This window comes from Protomyctophum bolini (genome assembly GCF_963924005.1).
Source record: "Protomyctophum bolini genome assembly, chromosome: 12".
In the NCBI taxonomy this organism is placed as follows: Eukaryota; Metazoa; Chordata; class Actinopteri; order Myctophiformes; family Myctophidae; genus Protomyctophum; species Protomyctophum bolini.
The window spans coordinates 25,081,102-25,108,456 of NC_137873.1; the positions used below are offsets into that span (position 1 = coordinate 25,081,102).

Consider the following 27,355-nt stretch of genomic DNA (forward strand, 5'->3'; position numbering starts at 1 on the left):
TTAACTATGGACTTTATATGCCATTTGATGGGCTATTATAAGGGTGGACTGGACTGTAGGGCAAATGAGAGATTGTGTTTGGTATGCTAATGCAGGTTATGCAACTGCTTGTTTTTTATTCTATCCCACGGAGTCAAATTTCAACCCATTTTTCTGACGGCCTACTTTTTCAAAATTGCATGACCCAAAATTGCTATATAAATAAAGGTAATCTTTATTTATACTGTGCCTCTCTGAGTGGCTTCTGAAGTTCTTCACACTTCACAGTAATAGAAAAAAAGAAATAAAGCAAAAAAATAAATCTAATAAATGCTAGCAGCCTATACAAGCACCAATGAAAAGTAGTCTGAAAGCACAATTTGCAGCCATAGTCTTGATTGACAATAAAGGACAGTACAGGGTCCTTCAAACACCAGCAGTGGAGCAGCAAGCGTGTGTGTGTGTGTGTGTGTGTGTGTGTATGCACGCACGCACTCGTGTGCGTGTGTGTGTGTGGTTCTCCCAACGGTGACAAGCAGATGTACTACAGTAAGATAGATCCTCCCCTAAGTAAATATGCTCCGGCCTGTCTGAATTAGAAACAGTTCTGTACTAGGCTACAATTAGAACCGAACCAATTGCAACTCATTGTGAGCTTGTAGATGGTCTAGTATTTTTGGCACGCAATATCGTTGTACAAGGAAGTATGAATCAGGCTAGCCCTGGTCCAATGCTTACAGCGAGTGTCTCTCTCTGACGCCTTGTGGAAGTACCTTCCACAGCCCACTGGTCATATTTCCACTCCCGTGCGCTGTTTTTTTAATACCAGAAAATAAACATAACGACGTAACCACTTACCGAAATAAAGCCTGCTAGACCTTGGTAAAAGTCTATTCTCGAACCTGGGAAGTGTCTCAGGTCCCCAGTTTCTCTCTAAAATGCACTTTGTGTCATTTTAATAACGCAATGTACCCTGAATTTACCGGGCAGAGTCATTTCTTCTACTATGGCATTTCCGGGTTTTACCTGCGCCGATCTGGCTGGATTAATTTTATTTAATGTTTAAAATAGTGCATTTTAGAGAGAAACTGGGCACCTGAGACGCTTCCCAGGTTCGAGAATAGACTTTTACCAAGGTCTAGCAGGCTTTATTTCGGTAAGTGGTTACGTCGTTTTGTTTATTTGCTGGTATTAAAAAAACAGCGCACGGGAGTGGAAATATGACCAGTGGGCTGTGGAAGGTACTTCCACAAGGCGTCAGAGAGAGACAGTCGCTGTAAGCATTGGACCAGGGCTAGAATCAGGCTATAAATTACTTGATGTTTCTCCCTCTACAATGAGTTTGATCATCTCCATCTGTCCATGTAGCGTCTCTCCGACACATGCGATCACATCACATCGAAACACTGAAAAACAACCACTCTAAAATCAATGACATTGCAGCAGGCTTTTTAACCGCTCTCTACCTCTACCACACACACTCCACTCCAGAAGATCTCTCTCTCTCTCTCTACTTCCTCCACTCCTTTTTCTATTTTCTTGTTGCCAGGCTCCTCCTCCCTCCATCTCGTCTGATCAGTGTCAGCAGCAGTGATGGCCCGGACATGTTCGAGACTCCGAGAGAGTAATGCAATCGATAAAACATGCCATCACTCTGCCTTTGTGTGTTTCCGACCTTTAGTGTCTATGTGTATGCATGTGTTTACTCTGTGTGTATAATAGAACGAAGGTCTGTTATGATTCTGTTTGTGTGTGTGTGTGCATAATACTTGCGTGGGCTGGATTTAGACATTTAAAAAACACATCTACCTCTAGGCAGGGCTCAGCTGCTGAGCTTTTATCGCAATATGCTTCCCTTGAGTACACAGAGGTCAGACACAACTAGAGACACAAGAGTGAGACAACCCATCTGCCAGTTAGGATTTCATACTGCTGCTCTGCTTTCTGTCTTTATTACAGCTTACCAGTAAAACTGCTACAAACAATAGCCTTCTATAGCATACATGTTTGAGCCCTTCTGTTGATTCACAGAAAACACATTTCTGTTTCTGTGAATCAACGAAAAACAAAATGCAGAAATGCCAGTTTCTTTGAATCAACAGGCATTCTTTCAAATCCTTGTTGACAACCCCAAGGATGTTAGGATTGGCCACACTTCATTGTATTATTATGTTCCGCAGAATGGGATTCATGTGGTTGTGGGTTGATAAAAGAAATAGCCTCTCGAACTGGGGGGAAAGAAAAGCGTGTTTAAGGTTTCTATGATTTATTTTATTTTAATACTAATAGTTTTGAAATGTTTAGCCCAATGAATAAATCAGGCGTCCGTGTTTCAGTCTCCATTTTTGTTGCTCTGTCCATTTACCAATTAAATGCAACTTCACAGCTAGAAAAGGTTGGCTGGTTGTTTTTTCTCATTCTCTTGACATTGCAATTTTTTTAATAAAAAGGTAACATTTGTCGGGATTGTACTGTCACATTGTCCCATGTGGACAGCAGTGTTGTGACTAACGCCCTTACATGCGTTACGTTACATAACGTAACTACTATTTGCAGTAACTTGTAACCTAACGCTTTACATTTCCCCATTCCATAACGGCGCTATAGTTATTGTTGCGAGCGTTGCCCGCGTTATGGCGTTATGTGATCAGTGAAAAAAGTCTGGCCATGCAGCTCCGTGAGTCTATCATACAGGCGTCTCTGTGCTGCTGAAGTGAAGGGGCAAATAAAGTTGTGAATCGATACAATTCAACTAACCTGCGGGAGAAACACAGATGTACAAGCCCAACGTGCTGTGCATTGCGACGGGTAGATAACTTGTAGATCTGCTACTTCCAGCGCAGGAAGGGCGCATGCTTATGACGCTCAGCCAGTGACAGACTCACAAGAGTAACACAGAAGTTGACAGAACACACACGCACTGCAGCAGACGGAATGCACAGGCAGATCCGACAAAACTTTGCACACATCTGTGCTTTGCCTTTCATCCACGCTTCCATAGCCTTTTCAATCTTATTTCCCATCCACGGGCACAAGCAACGTGATATCAGCAGCTTCCACCCGATCTGTGGTGTTGTTGTGTTGACGAGGGAAGCTACTAGCTAGCATGGGAGCTAACGTTAGTTTCACTATATGTACTTTGCATCCGTTCCCCAACCCCTCACACTCGCTGCTGCGTTACACGGGCAGACACAAAGACGAATGGGAATATCATTTGGAGCTTTAACAATGAATGATAGACTGTATCGTTGCGTCTGCCCGTGTTTAAGGGTTTCACTGTCCACAGCAAGCAGACCTGTCAAAACGATGCACTTCCCAAAAATCACAGACATGCCACCACCTATAAATTCAAACCCACATCTGGAATATTGCTATCTCATTCCACTTTAATTTATTTTATTCCATAGTCTTAGTTTTTCTCTAATAAAGTTGTTTTTATTTGTTTTCTCATGTTCTCCTTGAAAAGTGTCTTTAAGTACTTAGAGAAGCTTTATATAAATAATATTATCACTATAATTATTACTACTTGTTTTATTGCCTATGCTTATGTAGAAAAAAAGCTCACTGCTCAGGTCAAATATGCCTATTGATATGCGATTAAAATGTGATTAATTGAGATGAATTCATCACAAAGCCTCCAATTAATTAGATGTTTTTAGAAGTTAGAAGTCCCAAGTCTCCCAACCCTATTCTTTAAAGATCTAGCTTAAAAAAAAAAATCCCTATATTCGGTATTCGGTTTCGGCCGTTTTTTATATTATTATTTTCTAAAATAAAGTAAAGTAAAGTAAAGTAGTTACTTTCATAATTTCATGTAAAGTAAAGTAACAAATTACTTTTTTAGATAAGTAACGATAACTATAACGCCTTACTTTTTAAAAGTAACTTCCCCAACACTGGTGGACAGGCACCCATAATGGCTGGGTTTATGTGAGAAATGGTGAGAGCCGTAATAAACAGACTGTACAAGCGTTGTGACTTGTGACGCATTGTGAGCTTGTAGATCTTCTATTTTTTCTGAATGTTCGCCTATCGTTGCCAATGTTCCCCTATTATGAACGCATGGATCATTCTGTGAAGCAAAAAAAGCCAAGTGTAGCCAAGTGTAACATCCCCAGGGTGGCCATCGAAGATTCGGAAGAATACCCGTTTATTCACAGAATAACGTGACGTGTGGGGTGAGGAGCATGGTCTGTGTAGTAAATAAAACATGCAACAAGTTTGCATTTTTCACAGCCTTTTCTGGTTGGCAAACAAGTGAAGTGAACCGTCCCAAGACAGATAGTATGTCATGTCACATGTGTGTAAGTGTTATACTGTTCATTCAAATAATTTGTTACGACTCACAGGAAAGAGGGACGGCGTCACCTCTCTCTCTAGCGACCTGCGCTGGGTTTTTCATACAGTAGTCCAGTGTCATTTCACAATTTTCGACCACACAAACTTTCTGACTGACAGGAATGCGATTATGCGATCCTTAATATTAATAACAGCAAAGCAAGCAACTGCTCATTTTACTTTGATAACCAGTAATTTGGGCTACAGGGCAGACTGGTTGGGAAAAATAACGGTGCCTTTCCGAATTCCAGCCCCCATGCCCTTCAAATTCCCTCAATTTGCGCCCAGCAATTTATAGCAGCAGCGGAGCACATTTAGTGACGGACCAGGTGCTATCCCGGATGTAGCTGAAGTAGCCAAGTCAGACGCTCTCAGCCTGTGGAGCAATGCATTCGGTTTTGATATCAATAATCTCTGTCCTTTTTATCAATCTCCTTCCTGAGCACTGGGCGTTACTAATTGATTGAACGGAGAACTCCGTCCTTGTCGCTCAGGGTGTTAACACATCACTAGTAGAAGTGCTGCACTGATTGAATGAAAACAACTACACCACCACCATTCTTTTGAAAACAATTCACTTCTGAAACTCATTCAAAAGAACAACAGTAGGCACAGTTTCTCCGCTTGGGTGCACCCAGACTGGGAGTCGATTTGAGTCCTTGCATGCTGATGTTAGTCATTTGATTAAATGAAATGAAGGGGACACATTTTATTTATTTATTTTTCCAAAATGATAGCAATCTCAGAGATAACAGTCTCTGAATATCCATTGATATGACACAGTAGCCTCTGTTTTGTAATGCTGTATGCATGACCATGGATCCTGAAACCCCAAAACATGCCCTTACATAGAGACCTATTTGAGAGTAACTACCGCAGTCTATAATCATTTTACCAAGACTTTTTATCAAATTACTATTTACCCAATTATACAAAATTGCGGGAGGGGGAATCTGAAAATATAAATCGTCAGTATGTGACCCTTATCTGCTTAGATCTGAGTGCATGGCTTATTAAGTGGTTAACCAAATTAATTACTAATAACCAAAGTAATATGCCGTATTTGTCATAAGGCATGACTGCATATTAATGCAGTTTCCAGAGACATTATTTAATTTGTCTTCTCAAAATGAAAAGTGAACGTGATGTCTGAAGGCGATGATGACATTAAATTCTATCAAGGAGTAAATGATGCAAGTTAGGTGGGTCAGGAGGCGCATGCCTGCATCCGTGACCGTGAGCATGGTTCCATTTGTGAAAAAACTGCAGAGGGCACATTTAACCACTTCAACCTATACAAACAAGTGCAACGTATCCCGACATGTTGTGAGCTTGTAGAGCTTTTTGAGAAACATCTATCTATCTATCTATCCATCTATCTATCAATGCACCAAGTTTCTGTCTGAATGTATGTCTGTGTGTGTGTAGTCCACGTAACTCGAGAACCGTTAGCCCCACCGACTTCAAATTCGACACACGTGTTCCACACCACAGCAGGGGGTGCAGTGCCCAGTGTCGAGTCGGTCGGACCCTTGGTTGTCCAGAACCGCCGCAAAATGACCTCTGCCTGGGCTCCTGACCAGGCCCCTGCCCATCGTCCATATATGGAGCTGGCCTGTTCTAACCTCACAGCACTCCATATATGGGCATAAAAGGGAAACAGACATAATATCTGGGTGGGGCATTCATTTCCAACTTGCATCGTTCCAAGTAGGCCAGTGCCCAAAAGGCACCACTGTAGAGGCTCCAACACATAATATCTGGGTGGGGCATGCATTTCCAACTTGCATCGTTCCAAGTAGGTGAATGCCCAACGGGCACCGCTGTAGAGGCCCCACGGGCACTGTTCTAGTTTGTAGAATTGTGATATTGTTATCAAACAAATATCAAACATATCAGGTAGTTTACAGTTCTCAACAGGAAATGCACATATTTAATGCAGTGACAGTCTGACCAGAAGCAGAGATGGATATCGAAAGCAGAGGAGCATGTATGCTTTCATTCCCGCTTAGCAAAATGAACCATGTCCCTGAAAGATGTCTGGCAACTCCCGCCAGTGAGGACCTATTATATGAAGATAGGTTGAAAAGTGGTGAAGTGGTCCTTTAATAACATTGGGGCAGGCCCGTCTAGAGTTTACATGGACAGGTATCAGTCAAAATGGAGACATCAAAGAGGAAGGATGGATGGGGAAGGATCAACATGGAATGTCAGGACAGGTTCGCACATATATCCATTAATGGAGATCTAAGGGTTTGAGGTCAGAGTTTCATGTAGAGTTGCTGGCCAATATTGATCTCCATATATTGGCTTTCCCATGTATGGGGATTTTGCGTGATACACTGACTGACGGACCAAAATGACCTGCGGTCGCAATAACACACTTCTGAGGGGTTCGCACAGATGCGCTTGATAATGAACATAGGTTGGATCAAAGCAATGGCTTGTGGGTGTTTTCTACACTTGATGTTAGAAGAAATGCACCAAAAAAATGGAAGTTGATCTGACACACACTGGGAGGAATTGCCCAAACCAGTGAGTGTCTGAAATGAATTGGCTGCTTGAAGTACCTCACTGGGTCTCAAAACTGTCAGCACAGGTCTCAAAACAGTTTACGAATAATACATGAAAACTAAACGTCCACTTTCAATAGTGGACGAAAATATGGCAATACTTATGAACAAAAATGGTGAACAAACTGTGCCCCTGGCTGTTGTATTTCCCTGTCTCTATTCAGCTTCACTGTCTCTCCTATGTCTTTATTTTTCCACGCTTAACAGCTTTTTGACAGCTCCTACTGTCAAAAACATCACCTAGTCGGACGTGGACATACACTGAGAATAGAGAGGGGGGCTGGATAATACAGAGGGGAACTGGAATCATTTATACACAAAGGAAAGGGCTAGGGAGTGGCTGATAGCCCTGCACACAAACACACATCTGCAATCCCTGCATTTTGCAGCTGACTGCCCAAAAGACACTTGTTGTGATGTGCACTGACAGCAGCACAGAAGAAAACACAAACTGATGTGGTGGGAAGGAGGGGGGGAGAGAAGAGAAGAGAAGAGAAGAGAAGAGAAGAGAAGAGAAGAGAAGAGAAGAGAAGAGAAGAGAAGAGAAGAGAATAATTAGAATAGGCTCTGGATCTAAATATCCATTAAAAGGTCTGAATGGTGTCTCCAACAGGAATATCTCTTATCCTGCTTCTGAAACATGAGAAGGAGGCTGGAAGATTGGATGCAGGGGATAAGCTAGCAACAGGTGAACAATAAATATCCAAATATCCCATAATATTAAGCTCACTTTGTCCCTGCATTTTACATGAATGCTACTTTTTAGGGGCACGCAAGCCCCTCCAACGCCTGTCTTTCTGTGTTCCACCTGTGACGTCATGTGTGGCCAACTCTTCATCCTCATATACATTATGATTAAAGGTGCCCCTCACTTCATGTGGCAGCCAAGTCTATATGGTTTTTTATGTTTGTCTTATTCATGCTTAATGACCCCATACCCATAGTCTTTTATGCGGAACCTTGCCAATAGAGAATAGACACAACACTTCCCAATGCATTCTCTGTGTCGGCGGCTTGCCCAGCCAGCCCACATAAAAAACGGCATGTTTCGCTATGTTTTGCGTAGGCTGGTGGCAATGCTTTAGGAAGTGTTATCTATCTATACATTTACCGGCCGCTCGGTCGCTGTCTATTTTGCTTGGTCGCCACGACGCACGAACAGCCTCACGGCACCCAGCGCCGCGCAGCCCTGTCCTCCAACCTCAATCTGCCCTGCATTACACACGCCAAACCTTCTAACAATCATCTTAATTAAATTAATTTGACCTTTTCTTAACCGCCTACCGTTAGCACGCAACAACAACAGGGTTTAAATCCGCCCGGACGGGGAATTGCCTTGGCAACAAAACAGATGCAATGACCAACGCTGGCTCAAAAACTCAGGAACGACACATCCCTAAATCACACAAAACATCTCATTCTTAACCTGATTATATAAAGAACAAACTACAACTTGCTTTGCAGCCCAAAAAGCCAACCTCCCGCTTCATAGCTTATATCTCCATGGGCAGCAGACGGTGAGCGGTTAGGGACGGTCTACAAAGTGCAACACCGAACGTGAAAATATTCAATAACTTCCATTTATAGGCAGAATATCACCACAAAATGTACATCACACATCAATGGTGTACTTATGATTGCACTACAGCATTTACTTGCACAAGAAACGTTTAATTAGCCTACTTTTGTGCCCAACCCAACTTCCCAAGACCATCTGTAATCAATTCCCCCCCCCCCCCTATCAGTAATGTGATCTATTATATCGCATTACCCACACTGAACATAATTTGCTGTTCATATATTCAGAACGGGTAAGGACTAGTTATATCTAATTTTGTCCTTTTGTCCTCACAATACAAAAATCACTCGTGAAGTGAGGGGCGCCCACTGACGCGGACAGGGGCTGACAGGGGCTGTTTAAGGTGACTATGTATGAACAAGCCAGTAGTGGTGCAAAACAACCTAAATGGGGTTAGAAATACACAACCAGAATGCTGTTGCGGGGCTCACAGCATAAGCAAGATGCCATGGTGGTTCCCATGTGTTTCTGACTATGAAGTATTATTCCACATTTGGGCAAGCAGGTACAGGTAGCACTAGTGGCTGCAGAAACCCCAAAACCACATCTTAAACGTAGGATTAGGATCAACCAATATCTCATGTGGCTGCCATTTAAGGACATGCCGTTTAAGGACAGGATATGCTTAACCCATTTAGGCCCGACGTCGAAATAAAAAAAGACGTTCGCTCTGAAAGAATATATATTCAAAGATTTGTGCCGCTCGGTGGCACGCTATGAGCTTGTAGATCTGCTATTTTTCAATAGCTAAAGCATAACATAATGCTTAGTTAAAACCAGATTGGGTTAATAAAAACTCCAGTTACCACAGGCTGTGGGTGTCTCTGCTCTATCTCACACATTTCCTGATGCATAAAGAATCTGACGACAACCAGGATTGAGTTTATGACAATGCAGAGGAAGGCACAATTAATCATAGACTTTGGAACCCTAGCTGCTCAGGGGGTGAGGATGGCGTGCATACTGTATACTGCTTAATTGATACTCCAGTTTGACAGTGTCACACGGCAAACATGTACTTTACTGTAGGTACGTTCTTTTTGGATACCCTAGCCTACACTAGTAGGCAACGTAGAGTCTTTTACTTGCAAATGTGAAAGATTCAAATCCAAATCTGGACAAGAAGACAGGAGGAAAAGGTCCTGATAATAATGTAGGACTCGACAGACAGACATCCAGAGAGATATTTCCCTAACCACCAGAGAAGGCATCTCCATGTCAAGAGATGGCACAACATCTGACTTCACAACACAAAAAAAATCTCCTTTGTTGCTTCTCCTACTGTTCTATCCAAAAGACAAGATGGCCACTTATTAAAAATCCTAGTTGGATATCTTTTGCAGCTGGGAAGCTGCAAATGTACAGAGTGGAATCTACCATAACTACAAGAATTTACATTTTAATTCAGCTGGGAAGAGTAACCGTGTGAGTCATTGCAGACTTGGCATCTGTTTGCATCTTTGTGTATAAGCCAGTGTATGATTGTAGTCAATGAAATGTGTGCACGCACATGTGCATGTCATATACTGTGTGTGTGTGTGTGTGTGTGTGTGTGTGTGTGTGTGTGTGTGTGTGTGTGAGACTGTCTTGGCCATAATATGTAGTGACCACGCATGCTTACAAGTGTCATTATGCATGTATGAGTGTGAATAAAGTGAACAGGGTCAGTAGGGAATCTAGATGTGATGTTGGGGGATGGTAGAACATATCGCATAGAAGGATAGCGGGGCGCTCGGGGGGGGGGGTGTCTAATGGGGGATGGGGTGACAGGAGGAGGACATTGAGGGGGAGGGGAGATGATCTGGGTGCATAACAACATAAACATTGGTGTACATAACACAATAACTAGATTATGGACATTAAAACCTCTCAATTACAAGAACCTGTCATCTCAAAGATCAGGTGGGTTCTGACCGATCAAGGGCAGAACAATATATCAAATTAACATTCAGTCACATTATAGAGCTACTCTTATTTGGTACACACATCAGGCTGGACAACCACAAGTTTAAATCATAATATAAAGTAATTCAACATTTGCATTTTTCAATATCATTTTTGTGGAGCCCTACTTGTCAGGATATTGTGTGGATTTCATTACCGATTTGAGAGGCAGCACTCTGTACTAACAGAACAGCCTGATGTGATGAAAACACAAGTAAACAACAACCTCTGAACTAACAAAATGTGATCTAGGAAAATCTAGGAAAAGTACAGCGGCCTACAGCCCACTACCCAAGACTGCCTCTCCTTGTGTCTTATCGTCCCTTCATCAGCTTAACAACTCAGTGAACAAAACGCTAAGAAATAATTTGAATAGAAACACATGATTACCCAACACGGGGAAAGAGTCAGTGTCATGTCCAAAAGTAGACAATCACGGCTGAGGCTCAGGTGATATTGGTCTAGCTGTTAAGAGGGTGCCTGCTTGAGATGGAGCAAATTAAATATCCACCTGCTTGCAGTTACATGCACGCTTGCACCTGGAAGAAATGGACACGGGGCACTGGCTGACCCTTTAATAGAATGATACGTATACAACATGGTCCTGTTGTAATCTACAAATGGCAGTCTCAGCTTTAAAGCCTTTCAGCGCAAATATGCTTTCACTCGGATCTTAAATGCAATCAGAAGAGACTCTGGCAGATGGAAATAAAAACACCCTCAGACTGTGCGTGTGTGTGTGTGTGTGTGTGTGTGTGTGTGTGTGTGTGTGTGTGTGTGAGTGAGAGAGAGAGAAACGTCTCACAAAACAATGACAACCAAACAAGAGTTCGGAACATCGGATTGTGCGTGTCTTTCTGGTCCCACATGAATGTTTCAGGAAGAAAGATGCTCCAAATGACCCGTTTTCCCCAAAAGGCCTGAAGAAATGGGCCTACTGGTGCTACGGGAATTCCTCCTGTGACACAATTAACCAAGACAAAAGAATATAGCCAACATGGCAAATGAACAAAGCTTGTTCAGTACTGGCTTAACCTCATTGGTTTCAGTCAGAGCATTCTTCTGGAATACAAGCTACTGGTTCTCACCGAGAGATCTGTGTGCACAACCAGAACCAGTCAAGCACACATTCCTATGAAACTGCTGTGTGTGGTTCTCAATATGTGGAGGAATTTAATTTGACAATCACACTGGCATGCATGGTGGCTTTTTTCACAGGCGAGTAATCTCTAGCTGTACTACGTTATACTGTTGTTTTAATTTAAGGTCATTCGGTTCTCACTTTATTGATTGTTGTTACACCCTAACATAGAATATTCATGTGTGCGTCACGTGTGTTGCTGTGTGTGCGACGTCCAATACCATACGTGAAGTGCATTGATTACCCTGCTGTCCCATACAGTCCCAAAATAGCACAAGAAGCAACAAGATGAACACACATGGCATTGAATCACCAGCCCATGGTGTGGCCCAAAGCAGCCAACCCAACCTACAAGTTTACTCTCTCAGGCAGGCAGTGAGGTGGATTTGCACCTGTGCTCCTTAACTCATCGAATGCGCAAAGCGTTTTTAAACGTTTTATTATAGCCGAGCGCAAGAAGCGCAAGACGTTTTTATACGTTTTATGGTCCAAAAAACGTTTTTTTATTGATTACTATGGTTCAACTATATTTGCGCCCGGACAACTCATAATGTAACACCGATCGGCTCTAAAAAGAGTTAAAACCCCCCCCTGCTGAAAAGAGGTGTTGGTCTGAGAAGCGTCTGGCACCGCCTATTGGTTGGTCTATGCGAGGACGTACGACGTATTGGAGACGGCCGTCCGGCATAGACCAACGCAGATGTCAGGGGATCTAAAATGGATGGGACAATGCTCTTGTTTGTGTGAATACACTCGATTCCCCCTCCCCTCCTGTTTCTACATGGTTTCTCCCGAGGGAGAATGGTGGGGGGGGGGGTCTCTTCCTCTTGGATCGCATTGGCAGTTCCCCCCCCACTCCCGAGTCCCCACTGCTTTCAACTGCAAGGCTTGCACTCACTCTCATTCTCGGAACAAGATACAACGCGATTTGCTCTCTGCCCGTATATAAACCTGCAACGATCGGCATTTGATTTCATAACGTAACGTTTGCCAATAACATGTGGAGTTAGTCATGGACAGATTGCACATCATTATCGAGGGCCCGCCATGATACGTTGGTCGCTGATCGCAAGCCGTACTGCTGCTGCTGTTGCTTTGCTCGCATCCATCATAAGGCATCCATCCATCCACCCCCCTTTCTCGTTACAACAGGCTATTATAAACTCACCGTCGAGCAGCCTGCCCTGCACCTAATGTGATAAAATGAACGGCAGGACAAAATCGGATCGATTATTATCTGTCTATCAGCAACATACGGGTGTTTGTCTTGCAACGACAGGTGGTGCTTTCTCGTATTTTTTCTTCCAAACACGTTGCGTGCTGCTTCTGCTTCTGCCGCATCCATCATGGATGTGATCCATCCACGATCGTCGTTGTTTTTTTTTCCAAACATGTCCAGACACAATCCGATCCAGTCTCGCGTCTCACCTTATAGATACGCGAGACTGGATCGATGAGGTTAGTGGTATGTCTGGACATGTTTGGAGCGGCACACGACAATCGACAATAACGTTGCGTGCTGCTTCTGCTTCTGCCGCATCCATCATGGATGTGATCCATCCACGATCGTCGTTGTTTTTTTTTCCAAACATGTCCAGACACAATCCGATCCAGTCTCGCGTCTCACCTTATAGATACGCGAGACTGGATCGATGAGGTTAGTGGTATGTCTGGACATGTTTGGAGCGGCACACGACAATCGACAATAATGTTGATTATGCAAGATCATTTCCTCAAAGCCTAGTTGCCCCCCCCCCCCCCCCCGTTACTGCGATTGTTTGTAGCTCGAATCACAGAATGAGTTCAATGAGCGTAGGGAGAGGGCACATATGGGGCTACGATTGAAGAAAGTTTCCAAGTCCGTTTTATGATCAGATAATGTGCATCAAGACTCTCTGCTTTCATAAGAAAAAAACTAATACTGTAATTGCGAATGCAATGAGCACTTACTATGAGACCTAGCAGATCACGTCTGTCTGTCTGTCTGTCTGTCTGTCTGTCTGTGTGTGTGTGTGTGTGTGTGTGTGTGTGTGTGTGTCTGTCTGTCCCGCTTACTGTATATGTGGACCTGGCCCTTTTGTGCCCATATATGGAGCTGAGTGATTTGTGAGTCATGGTGACATGAGTGTGATGGCGTGGTCCTGCTTTGGGGACTCCTTATATGGTTATGGCTGAGTCATGGTGACATGAGTGTGATGGCGTCTTTTGTGACCATATATGGAGCTGGCGTGGTCCAAGCACTAACTATGACACCCTGCAGATCATGTCTGTAATTTATTCTAATTGTTATTGCAATTTACGATCTGCGTTCGCCTTCCGCGTTCGCGCGTCTTACTCGTAATAATAAAAATCACACCCCTGTGAAGTGAGCAGTGCAATGTTGTGAAGTGAGCAGTGCAACATTGCACTGCTCACTTCACTGGGGTGTGATTTCTATTATTATTACAGTATTAGTATTTTTCTTATGAAAGCAGAGAGTATTCTGTTTCATACGGTATATAGTATGTACATGTCGCTATAGGCCTTATTTTGTGAATATTTAGTTGTTAGGTCCATGCTCTCTAAAATTATCTTTTTCAGAGAACTTTAGAGATGGCATGGGCCTGAATAACTATTATTCACAAAATAAGGCCTATAGCGACATGTACATACTATATACCGTATGAAACAGTCGACTCTCTGCTTTCATAAGAAAAATACTAATACTGTAATAATAATAAAAATCACACCCCTGTGAAGTGAGCAGTGCAATTGCACTGCTCACTTCACAGGGGTGTGATTTTTCTGGGTGGTATTTTTCTTATGAAAGCAGAGAGTCTACTGTTTCATACGGTATATAGTATGTACATGTCGCTATAGGCCTTATTTTGTGAATAATAGTTCTTCGGGTCCATGCCTTCTCTAAAGTTCTCTGGTGGGCGCAAGCTGCATTCAATAGCCAATTAGTGACAAACTGTATATGTGTACAATGTGTACTGTTTTCCTCCTAAAAGTAGACATTCAGGGCTTTCATTCGGTATATGGTTTGTATAGGATATTATTTGTGCTCAATTTTATATCGGTCTTTTGAACTAAAAAAACTGAACTGAAATGTCTGTCAACTTCAGGCCTCCATATCTCTGTTGTTTTTTTTCACAAGCAGCGTGCAGGCAAAAGCAGGTGTTAGAAAAAGGTCAATATCTCCAGAATGGAAGATGGTAGAATCATAATTTTTTTTTTAAATTGAAGTGGACAAGTTGGGCTTTCTTTTTATTTATGCGATTGTGATTCTCGCTATAAGAGGCCCCTCGCTGTGGGCCCCCCAAAAAGTTCAAAAAGCCCATGTTAAGCCTTCAGCACCAGTAAGCCAGGGTCCGCTAGAACCTGTAGCAGTCTATGTGTTAACTTGCCTTGAAAACCCTGCCTGCGTTTGTCAAAACAAAATGATGCTTCTGCATATCAAATGTGCAGTGAGGACAAAAACAATACAAGCACAACACTGCTAAAAGGGACACAGCGAATAGGTGATTTGTGTATCCTAGGGCCTTTTTCCGGGGAAATGCATACATTTTCTGGCTCATAAGAGTTAAAGGCACAGTGAAATTAAACTCATTCGCGTCTGCATGGAAGCTCTAATAAAAAAATTCTACGCCCACACAGTGTGTATATACAGCTTACTGTAAATGGAGCAATTTCAGGTCGGTGCATGGGTCATGTCTGTCTGTTGATAACATTTCAGAATTGGCTTTTTATGCTCCTACATTTTTAAATAGTTTCCTATGACTATAGTGCTCACATAAATAACATGGGAATGTTATGATTAGCTTTCTGTTTTTGAGGGGCGCTAGCCCCTCCTATGTCCAGCGTTGAGGGTTTGTGTAAACACAATGTTTAAACACTCAAAGGTGGCCATTCATTGTCAATGGCATGTCAATGGAATTCAAAAGATTATATATTTATTTTTTTTACACAACGTGGAGTAACCCAGTGTGGTTCATTCGTCCAGAATTCCAGATAGGCGTTATTGAGGAAATTAGTGATTTGTTTCCTTTACACTTACGACAGTTTTCCTCGTCGCTGTTGTCCGAACAGTCGTCATCGTCGTCACACCTCCAGATGGTCGGTATACACCTCGTGTTATTGCATTGAAACTGTCCATCCTCGCACTCCTCTGTCGTTGCTGCTGCCGAAGAAAAGGAAAACAAAACGGTTCAGCCACAACAAACGCGTCCAGCTGTCATTTGCATTTGCAAATGAATGCCTAATTGATATTCAGCAGTCAATTAAGGCGGGGGCGTTGAGACTGAGAGCCTGGCTGCCTCACTGCATGGCTCGTTTGGTTTCGTGCTACACATAATAGTCTACTTTTTCTGGGCAATTACAATGATTCTGTCATGCTTTTCCTTCTTGTTCCTAGAATCAACGTGGGCTGCGTAGGCTACTTATCTTATCTGTCAACAATGTCCGGCATAAATTCGATTTAATGTAGGCAGACTATAGGCACTATTTACCACATATAGGCAACAACTGCCTCCTCTGTTGCAGCATGGATGCTCGTACAGTCAGCCACATGTACCATGATGAGACGATGGCATTCCCCCTTAATGGACCTTACACTGTCACTGACTGAATCATAATACTCTTACTAAACTATACTACTGGCCATTAAAAATGCATCGCTGTAAATTATGAATAGGTTTAAAATGTGTGTGAGACTGAGAGACTCCCTCTCAGTAGAAGATTATATCCTAGCATGTGTGTGTGCCAGCAGGAACGCTTCCAGGCAGGCAGTCAGTTCAGTCGGGCTACTCTCCAGCCTCACCGCACAGAGGAAAGCGAATTTATTTAATAGCTATTGATACATGTATCTGTTTTTTAGCCACAGAACAATTAAGAAACACAAAATAAACCGAACTCACCGTCCGACGAATGGAGCTTCAGGACTAACAAATTAAAAAGTAGTAATTTCCTTATATCCGTCCACATTTCTGGAGGAGGTGATGCTGTGTTCATCCAACATCCACAAACAAAAGGCAGTCAGAGACCCACGCAGCCTTTCCTCTAGCGATGCGACGGTGGTACTGCTGGCTGCTGCCTCCAACAAGACCCTCTGCCTCAGCAGCCAAATGAACCGGTGATGGCGATGACGCCGTGAGGGCGGGGATTGTGCCAAGATGACGATTAGCCTATACTATAAGAAAGTCTATATTTTCATATTATGTTCCAATGTCCTGCTGTCCTATTCTACTCAGTTGTAGCAGCTCAATTTCAAGCTTATGTGCCAAAAGGATTTTCATTTCGTCAGTGTACACATGCACTTGGATGAAATATTGGAGGAGCACACAACCATAGCATTTTATCCAGTGGTATGAACTATATAAATATAGTCCACTTGCCAAAATGTGAACATGTTGAGTACACCAAATCTTTTTGTTATAAATGTTGAGTATGTAGCATGTAGAAACTGCCGGATGCTAACCTGCACATGTTGAGCAATTTTCATAATTGGCATAATATGTGACCATACCTTAACCTATAAGAAAAAAATCACACCTGTGTGAACTGAGTGTTGCAACTCCCCTCCTGCCCTGCCTCTCTCTCTCTCTCTCTCTCTCTCTCTCTCTCTCTCTCTCTCTCTCTCTCTCTCTCTCTCTCTCTCTCTCTCTCTCTCTCTTTGCACAAAAACACTCCTTGGGCTAAGAAGTAAGCTATGGCCGTTTTTAGCTCATGGAGTGTTTTGTTGTTGCAAAATTAATGCTTGGAGTGGATTCAGCATCATAAAAAACCCTAGTTTGACACGTCACATGCTACATAAAGCTTGATGAAATTGTGGATTTCTTGCCTTCAGGTTGTTAATTTTAATGGTATGTATGGTCACATATTATGCCAATTATGAAAATTTCTCAACATATGCAGGTTAGCATCCGACAGTTTCTACATGCTGGGGACCCATACTCTACATTTCTAACATAAAACCTTGGTGTACTCATTCAACATGTCCGGGTTCACCCGGGGACTCACTGTCATAGGTTATTTGACAAAGAGTATGTAGATAGGAACTACTCCTGGCCAAATAATACTCAACTCAATTACATTTAAGTACTGCAGTAGACTACTGCTTGCTTATTAATTCATAATGTATTGTTTTCCCCTTCCTAGAAATTAGTGGAGTCAAAAGTGGAATATTTGTTTCCCCCAAACACTATTACTCAAGTAAAGTAGCCTACAGATAGGCTATCTGTTCCCCTCCCAACACCAGTCTATGTCAAAGTGTCCCTGACCAAGATATAGCCCCTAGCTGCTCCCCAAGCCCCCCCCCATTAATAAGGTCATTAAATAAAACCATCTACAATCCACTACAATTAAATGAGTTATGACATTGAATAAATGGTTGATCATTTTCTAGATGAGAGAGAGAGAGAGAGAGAGAGAGAGAGACGGAATGTTGAGAAGAAGACAGGGGCCATTAAAACAGCACTGGTAGCTATATCACACCCACCCAGGCGGCCATGGATCAATTTGACTTCACAGACAGTTAATAGAGCCAAAGCCTGGCAGCAGCAAATAGAAAAGGGGGATCAGGAGGTCAGGCAATTTTGTGCAACTGTGGGTTCCTGCGTGTGGGGACACATTTGGTTTGGACGGCTGAAGGAAGGAAGAAAGTGAGAGAGACACAAATAAAATAAGTTATTGAAGAGTATGCTTCAGAGAAATTAAGATGACACTGGACTGGAGGCTGCCACACATGCAGGCCTTATGTGGGTGGGACGATGACAAATCTGTTCACTCCAATGGACCAATTCTTTACTCTCCAGCCTCACCACACAGAGGAAAGCAAATTTATTTAGCACAATCTATTGAGACATGTATCTGTTTTTTAGCCACAGAACAAGAAACACAAATTAAACCGAACACCGTTACAAAAAGCTACAGTGTATGTACAGTGCAGCTAGCAGCATGACTGTTAACATTTACTATTTTGAAACATTTATCATAAAACACACACACAGTAATGCACACAGGGCCAGGTTGAGACTTTCCGGGGCCCCGGGCTTGGACCATGCTTCGGGTCCTCCACACCCCAGCTCTCAGAAGGAAATAACAATATCTCAGCACAGAACGTCTTAACGTTTAACAGTCCAGTCTATTTAAACTACAATACAACATAGGCAGCAATGATAACCTACTGATTCTTTCTACCTTTTTGGAATGAGATGTCCACAAAGAAACAATGCCTGCTGACATTTTTAAACTGCTGTAGCACATAGCTCCAAAGTATACTCACAATTGCCGTCCCTATACGTGGCATATGACACAGAGCACTGAAGCCTATTACCTTGCGTATCGTCCTCTATGGAGTGTTATGTATGATAATTAATGCAGATTTAGCTGCAGACGCATGAACACACCAGCAGGTGAGTCAGGTACCGAGTAGCCTTGGAAACCCAGATCGAGGCACGAGAGAATATTGCTTTCTATGCCGCGATGCAGCGGACCAGAGCCAACCAACTATACTTTCCCCCCGAAAGTATAGTTGGTTGGCTCTGGTCCACTGTAGCTTTGGGCCCCAGGCTGTAGCACCATGAGGCCCCCCAACCTCCACCCTCCCCACACACACACACACACACACACACACACACACACACAGTACTGTATATATGAACTGCTACAATTATGAAAAGTTACACATGTCCATATGCAAATAGTTAAAGTGAAGTGGACACTATATAGTTTCTCTGTGGCTGTGTGGCCCTCGCATCTCTATCATTAACCACACGGTGCTGCTGTTATTGCTCTTGCTTAACACAATGGGGTTACAGTCCTCAGAGCAGGGAACAGTGCAACAATGGTATTTACAGGACACGGTGGCTTTCTGCCAGACCCAACAATGCTGTCAGTCAAATAGGCCATACCATCGCTGACAGTCTAATCAGTCATTGTAATGGATAAACTGATGCTGAAGTTAATCCCCTCTGACCTCAATTTATTCGTGATTTATACTTCATTGTGCGGCAGTGTTGCATGAAAACAGCCAATCTGTAGATTGGCTGTTTTCATGCAACATCTCACACAACGTGTCACATCATAATCATCACACATTTAGGTATACTGTACGAGTATACATCTCTGGATCTCTGGAGTTGTTTATGTGACGGCCTGGTGAAGATATATATGCTCCACTCATGTGCACCTCAATCCTGGACTAATGGCAAATTAAATGGTCTTCTATCTAAAAGATATGTGTCCTGTTAACCGCACATATGGGAGACACCAGCCCCTTCCCACAACATGCTCATTGCATAACATAAATAGTTATAATTGTAGTGATACACAGTAAAATCCAGAGAGTCATTTAACATTTAGATTCTAAAAAGGGATCACAGTTAAATTAACATCAGGTGGAGGATACCCGTGCAGTGTACAGAAAAATACCCCCCATGTTTGTACTGGGAATTCCAAGTAAAAAAAAATCACTTCAAATAGATAGCAATTTGCAACGTTGTGCATGGCATGCATTCAAATCCCTTTGGAGCTGTACATAATGAAAGAAATTAACTGGATAAAATTTGAATCTCATCAATCTGGGAGATAACACAAGCTAAATTGAGTTTGCAGTCAATTTGCTGTGAAGAGTGAATCATGACAAAATGTAAACGCTTTTAGCACACCAAGGATTAAGCAGTAGGAAAAGCACATCTGCACAGAGAGAGAGGCATAGACAGAGAGAGAGAGAGAGAGAGAGAGAGAGAGAGAGAGAGAGAGAGAGAGAGAGAGAGAGAGAGAGAGAAAATGCAGAATTCCTTAAGGGCAGATTCTGCAAAATGGTTCAACAGAATTTATATAAATTGCACTGTATACAGCAGCGAAAGCTTAATTCAAAGAGAGCTTTGAAGAGACTTTCATTAAAAGTTCAAATCCATGCGTGTGATTTCAGCACAGATACACTGAATGCTAATGGAAATGCAGTTATAGTGTTTATCAAGAATCAAGGAGGTTTATTTGTCACTACACACTACACAGGTACAAGCAGCTAAATGTGATTGTAATTCTGTGCTTTCACATATCACATATGTCACTTTTTAAAACGTATAGCACTCCACTATACAGCTCACTTATGATGCTGTTATAGAAGTGCAAAAATGAAATACCTTCAGGTGGCATAATGATGCTTTTAGAATTTTCCTGAAACTCCCAAGATAAGTGCAAGTGAAATGAGTGTATTGAGGAATTTTATGTTTAGATTTATGTGTTTTATTTTTTGGAAACTCAGAGGCAATGTTTATTTGTTTTTAATGAATCTGGGCCATATGGAGTGTATACTCTCAGACTTAAAATAGTAACACTGAGTATTTTTCAGTGTAGATTGGGTTTCAGAGATGAAATTATATAAAATGGGGGTCTGTGGTGTACTATAATGCATGTCAAACTGGGAGTCCTTGAATTAAAAAAGGTTGAGAATCTCTGTATTACTGTCCTTGACAATTTCATACAGCATAAGAGTCAGAGAATATCGGGGTGGGGAGAGGTCACCAATGAGTAAGGGGGAAAAGTGGCAAGGATTTAGGACACCTCCTGCTGGGAACAGCTCTAAAACATCTGGATCAATAAGGATTTGGGAGTGCTCCCAAAATGGAATTAAGGTTCAGGGTGTTGGAACTTGTGAGGAAGCCAAGAATATTCAGCAGTGTCTACACTACTGTCCACTTATCCAGTCATCTCTGACATTCTAGAACGGTGGCTGCATCATAATGTCACCGGTGTTTCTTTCTTAGTAACACTGTTGGATCAACTTTGTACTGGTTACACTGTTGACACTGTAGTGGTATCAGGGTGTTTCTGGTCGCATTCGACACGTTGTGCGTTTGACCATTTCCGCCTATAATGGATATGCCCAAATCAGGGATGCCACATTGAAAGTGGTTAAGCATCGCCATGCCAGGCTATAACAACAGTAAAATGGCTTTGGTTTTTCACACGGGCAGACCCAAATACGCAGTCTACCATTCATTGTCAATGAAAGTCAGTGACGTGAAGCTACGAAGCAAATCCAACGCTTGTAGCTGCTGCAAAAGCTACAACAGCTACAAATACTCTGTGTAGCTTTCCATCTTTTCCATCTGCCCTGCATGTGAACGCAGCAACAGGCCTACAGAAAACACACACACACACACACACACACACACATGCACACATGCGCACGGTCGCTCGCTCGCACAGACACCCACACCCACACACACACACACACACACACACACACACAGGAGCTTATGCACACTTATGCGTAGTCAAGCAGATGGGCAAATGACATCTGACAGACACAATGATAAATCTTCCTCTCTTCCTCTCTCCCTACACAACAGACTTGCACATGCACTCATACACAAACACAGCACACAAGGGCACCTGTGATCTTCTTGCTTATTTAATTACATGAGTCATTGGCATAGAATCACTGCCAACCTTGGTAATGAGCTCCATTTTGTGCTCCGGCCAGGGGAAAATATAGAAACTTGAATTTCGTTAGGCCTACTTATAGCAGCTGTTCATAAAATGTTTATTATGGATGGTGAGATAATTGAAAGGATTTTCATCAGAATTATGGGTAAAAAGGTGTTTCAATATTAATAACATATCCAATTATCTTTCATTTTTAGCTCACAGGTTTGCCATATTTTCCCAAATAATAGTTTCCAGTAGTGATTTAAATGGCTGTTTTAGTGAAAGCAGAATTTAGTTAGTCAATTGAGTTTTGCACGAAAAACGGCCATAGCCGTCTTCACAAGTAGCCCAATGAGGTGTTTGTTTGTTTTTTATGTTTTTATTATTTATTATGTGCCAACATAAATAATATAGAAACCTGTTTATGTAAACGTGGAAATAATGATCATTTTAAAGCATCTAAAAATATATATGGCTAAAGCAATTGTCCAAACCAACCTCACCTGTGTGTCACCAGTCACCACCAATCACCACCCCCACTGACCCCATTTGATCTCTGCAGTGGAAAGTCCCTAAATTTATGCGCGTGCAGTCGCGCACACACGCGTACGCATGCACGACCGCACACACATACCGCACAGTACGTGCCACGCGCCCATTAAGCAGGTGACAGGCAGGGGTGCTCCTCCTGGGAACCCTTGTTTATCAACTTTCTCACGCCTAATTGATACAATGTTGCGAGTGAGGTGGTTTAAAATGTTGGCCTTTTTGGACCGATGGTCCACTTCTTGACCAGGCATCATTTGGAAAGGACGCGCCACGCACGCACTACACTACATCATATGTTTTATGAAACAAAACAGCTATCTACGTATCATTACAAGTTACGGTAATAATAATAATCAACCAATTGAGATGTCATGTTCTAAACATCAAGTGCGCGGCGTAGCGGACAAGACGCCCAAGTGTGCCAGATGCAGACATCACGGCTACGTCGTCCCGCAGAAGGGGCACATGAGGTCATGCCCGTTGCTGGACTGTACGTGCTGGAAATGTTCACTGGTGACGGAAAGGTCAAAGATCGGGGCCCTTCAACGGAAGGTGAGGAACTCCGAGAAGATCAACTCTGGAGCCGGTGGGACCGACCCACAGACACCGATGGGAGAGGGTGATCCCCCGGGCACCTCCAGCCAGACCCAGTCCAGCTCGGCAACGATCAAGGTCCTGGAGGTGGAGGACGAGGAGACGGCAGATAAAAAAACCTATGCACAGCTCCGCACCGTTCCACCTCCCGAGATGATGATGGATCCATCCGAAGAGGTGACGTTCTCTGGACGCAGCCGAATTAATTTTCTTCAGAGAGGAGCCAGCCCGAATCCACCACATGTGGTCAGCCCTAACCCTGACCCTTACCGAGACCATCAGGAAGCAAGATATAGTGTCATCAGGACCCAACAGCAAGACAGTCTTGTGGAGATGATGAATAGAACAGGTACGTTTTATTTAGTTTTCTTTTAATAATTGGCCATTCTATTGATCACCATTCACTTAATTAGTCGATTCTTGCAGCATACTATATGGTGGGGTGCCACTGCCACGCCACGTGCTTTGTGCTTTACCGGTTTAAAGTGAGTGAGTGTTGCAACTTATTCATGTTTTAGCACAGTTTCATTTTAAGAAAATGTTATATTCTTTAAATAAAACATTAGTAGCCAATTATTTGCCATCATCAAGGCCTGTGTGGAAGGTACATAACCCGATAACCGGCTTTACCGTATGCTTTACCGAGCGTATATGGCTTTAAATATAACTCAAGCTCACACAGTAATAGGCTACGAGTTAATTATCATACGTGTTTTGTGAAATCATCCACCACGTGTGCACTTTTGAGCAAGATTGCCCCATTAGCCTATGGTCATTCCTTCTGTTCTAACTTCTGTGTCAAGTTCATACTAAAGTTGCGTGCTTGGAGGAGGCGGGGCGGGGGCATAATAACTGCACTGTGGGTCCCATAATGACAGTTTAATATATATGACCAGGCTTTAATATGCAGGCGAATATAATTTAGACTAGACATGTAGGCCTACTACTAGACATGTAGCCTACCTCAATATATTTTACGGGTAGGCTATACAGAAGTATTTTTTCATTAATCCATTAATTCATTTAGATAATGTATTTCCCTCCAGCCCTACAGGTTCCTAATTACTTCCGTGAGTTAGGGCAGAGGGAAGTTGCCTTCCGTCCTGTTGCAATGCCCATGGCCATGGTTGTTTGGGGCAGATGCCCCAATGGCTGCACTCCTTGCCCGGGCATCCTGGTCAACATGCCGCGGTTGCCGCCCCACCCTTGCCCACATGGACCGTTCTACATCTACACACCTGCTTCCCCTGTAAGTTGTATAATATCATACACCTACACAGACAGAGTTAGTCAGTTTAGGCAAATTGATACTCATGTTATATGCCAAAAATATCCAGATCTGCAGGCCTATATAGATCTATTTCCGGCATGATCATAAATCAGATATTACCTGATGCACTATTCCCCAAGGACTTTTAAACCTTGGTAAATACAAAATTGTGTGATATTTATATGGCTCTGGAATGAATAACGTCTTACAATTGCCCTAAATGGCAAGTATACATTTCACTCTATTGAACTCTATTTCACTCTTTGTTTTACCTCTCAGGATGGCAGTGGATTGTTCTTTTCAACTCAACCATCTGCAGCCTACCCAGCGCCCTACCACCCCTCTGACCATTTGCAAAGTCAGTAGGTAGGTAGGTTTGACTGAGCAGAGGATGAGTGCATTTATTTTGCATCCTGTGATATTGACACCTTTTTCTTTCTTTATTTTTAAATAGCAGTGAGAATCTACAAGTTTTGTTTGTATTTTCAAATGGCCAATGTACTGTGTATAGGGCTAAAGGGATTTTTATATATTATCTACATTTCCCAGAGCCCACTTTGAGAGCCACTGTCTATACCCAAAGTTAAGCCGGGTCTAATGTTTTTCAATGGAACAGTTAGAATACCACCAGTCCACCCCGGCAACCCCAAGCATGTAATAAGTCCCACATTGTAGCTTAAAGGCATATCTGAGTTGTCTCCCTCTCTCTCCCTCTTCCTCTCCCTCTCTCTCTCTGAACAGGAGCGTTCTGGTTGGACACTCCCTCCCTGGAGAGTAAGGTCTCCTTTTCTTCTCAGGATCAATTCTAAACGCCACTGCAGGAGGACTCAAGTTATTTTCTTGTGTTCTTTGAGTTATTAATGTTGTTTTCTGCATGCTTTCTTGAGAGTATTAAAGTTTTGTAAGTTTAAGTAGCCTATTTTGTCATTTTTGAGCCCCTCCTATGCCCAGCTTTGTGTGTTTGTATGAATTTTAGCGTCAGCGATGATTTGATTGGCTGATCACCCCATAGCGATGATTTGATTGGCTGAGCATTGAGGATTTAAGTGAGGGCATAAAATTGAAGATGCAAATTGTGATTAGCCTGAATGAGAAGATGTACAGTATGATTATGTATGATGATAAGAGCGCCCCTCACTTCACACGGTTGTCCAACAACAGCTGTTTGTTCAAAATAGAATCTTTAATGATACATTTTCATGTTGTACAACAAAGCAGCACACATTATTAGCCTCAGATTCATTGGAAATGAATGAATTTGCTTGTTATAAAGACATGTTAAATACATTATTATTATTATAATAAGTAGTACTATAATTATGTTATTTCATTTTTAGTTAAGTTTCAGTAAACATATCATAGCTGTTTGTTGCCACCAGGTGGTTATTTTAAGACATTGCAAGGCATATTGGTTTCCTCAACCATCTTTGGTTTCCTGTAAACTGCAAACTGCAGCATGAAATCGTGTGATAAAAGGATGATAAATTACAGATGATTTGCAAAGACGCTCAGTTACTTAATAATGCATAGAACTTCTACAACAGGGAATCAGGTTAACACAACTAATACATAAAAAGTGTCACAAGTACAAGAGTCTGGTTGCCCTTTTAGGGCAACCACACTAATAACTAATAAATATGTAGGCCTATACAAATATGTAGAAATCAAGCAGTGGTCATTGATAGATAAAATGGGTCTTATCTGTTTACAAACTAATGTCCAGTGGTCAATGTCTCATATTCTCATATTCTCCTGAACTTTGACCCAGGCCGGATCATTCATATTGTCACCTTATGCTCCATATCATCATTTTACTCTTAGCCTACGGCCTGTTTGTGCAGCGTTGTTCCTTATCATCCTAAATGTCATGTCATTCAGGTTTATGGCCAAAATATGTTTTCATCTGTCCCATTTAATATCTTGTTGACTCCTTATTCAGTCTCAATGTTGTCTGCCACCAGCCACAAACGTGCAATAATGAAGTGTCTATTATGGTTTTGAGTCTACATGCATATGACCTTGGCCGAGTGAGATAGCTGCTCACCGAGTCAGGGAGCGTTCTTTCTCTGCCGAAAGTTTAGTGCAGGGAAAGTTATCTACAGGTTGCCTGGCAACGCCTGCCTAGGCGCTCTCCAGGCTTCAATGGGCATCAATGACTGAACCAAGGAAGATGAACTCTGCGTCGCTACGCCATCCTCATCATCTAGGCGTTGCACTAATGAAAGAGCGCCAACACTGGTCTTGTCATCTGACATGGCGGACATGAAACATCTACAGCCAATGAACATTATATCAACAAATCTGACGTGATCTGCAGTATTTAGCCTGGAACAAATACTGTGAAGAGGAGTTCAGGTCCGGAGTTCAGTTCGGAAGTTCAGTTCAGCTTCGGGTTCTTTTGGAATCAACAATTGATTATTCTAAATTATATTGATGTAAATACTATTATCTGAACCATGTAGCACATTCTCTATGTAAATTTGCCTACTAAAATAATGGTTAAACCTTAAACTCTCTCCGATCTCTATTTCATCTGCCTCCAAATCCTTTTTAAGGTATGTTTCTATTTTTGGTACAGTGATGGTCATTTAAAGGGCTATTCACTCATTTTAAGGTAAATACAGCACGGTATTTAATTGGTCTCCCTGCTGAGCTATTGAAGTTGTAGATATTTATACAATGTTTTCTTAATTATACAGTCCTTTCAAAGTTATCATGATAAAAGATGGATCCTATTTTTATATCCATCAGTCATCTTGACAATTGCATTTGAAAGTGTGTGTTTACTGTTTCCACAGTGAAATCTCTGTATTAGTGTAATTGGGGAAGTGGGGCCCAGGGTTAACGGTGGTTAATATAGCATAACAATCATTTTAACCACTTTATCAATGTATACGTTGGCTATAAAAAACAGCAGATCTACAGCTGATATACAGCTTACATCTGGAAAATATTTGATTTAGAATAAT

General features: G+C 42.3%; 1 protein-coding gene across 1 annotated transcript in view; it reads right to left on the bottom strand.

The window, feature by feature from the left end:
- The window catches only part of LOC308325209 (low-density lipoprotein receptor-related protein 8-like), a gene marked incomplete at its 5' end in the record, with an annotated part of 92,248 nt that extends 75,702 nt beyond the window's left edge, over positions 1-16,546 (bottom strand). Inside the window, 2 exons of the mRNA XM_080777651.1 lie at positions 15,594-15,716; positions 16,453-16,546. Of these exons, the coding sequence (XP_080633777.1) occupies positions 15,594-15,716; positions 16,453-16,546 (217 nt within the window). The remainder of the gene's footprint in view (positions 1-15,593; positions 15,717-16,452) is intronic.
- Between the last annotated feature and the right edge of the window lie 10,809 nt (positions 16,547-27,355).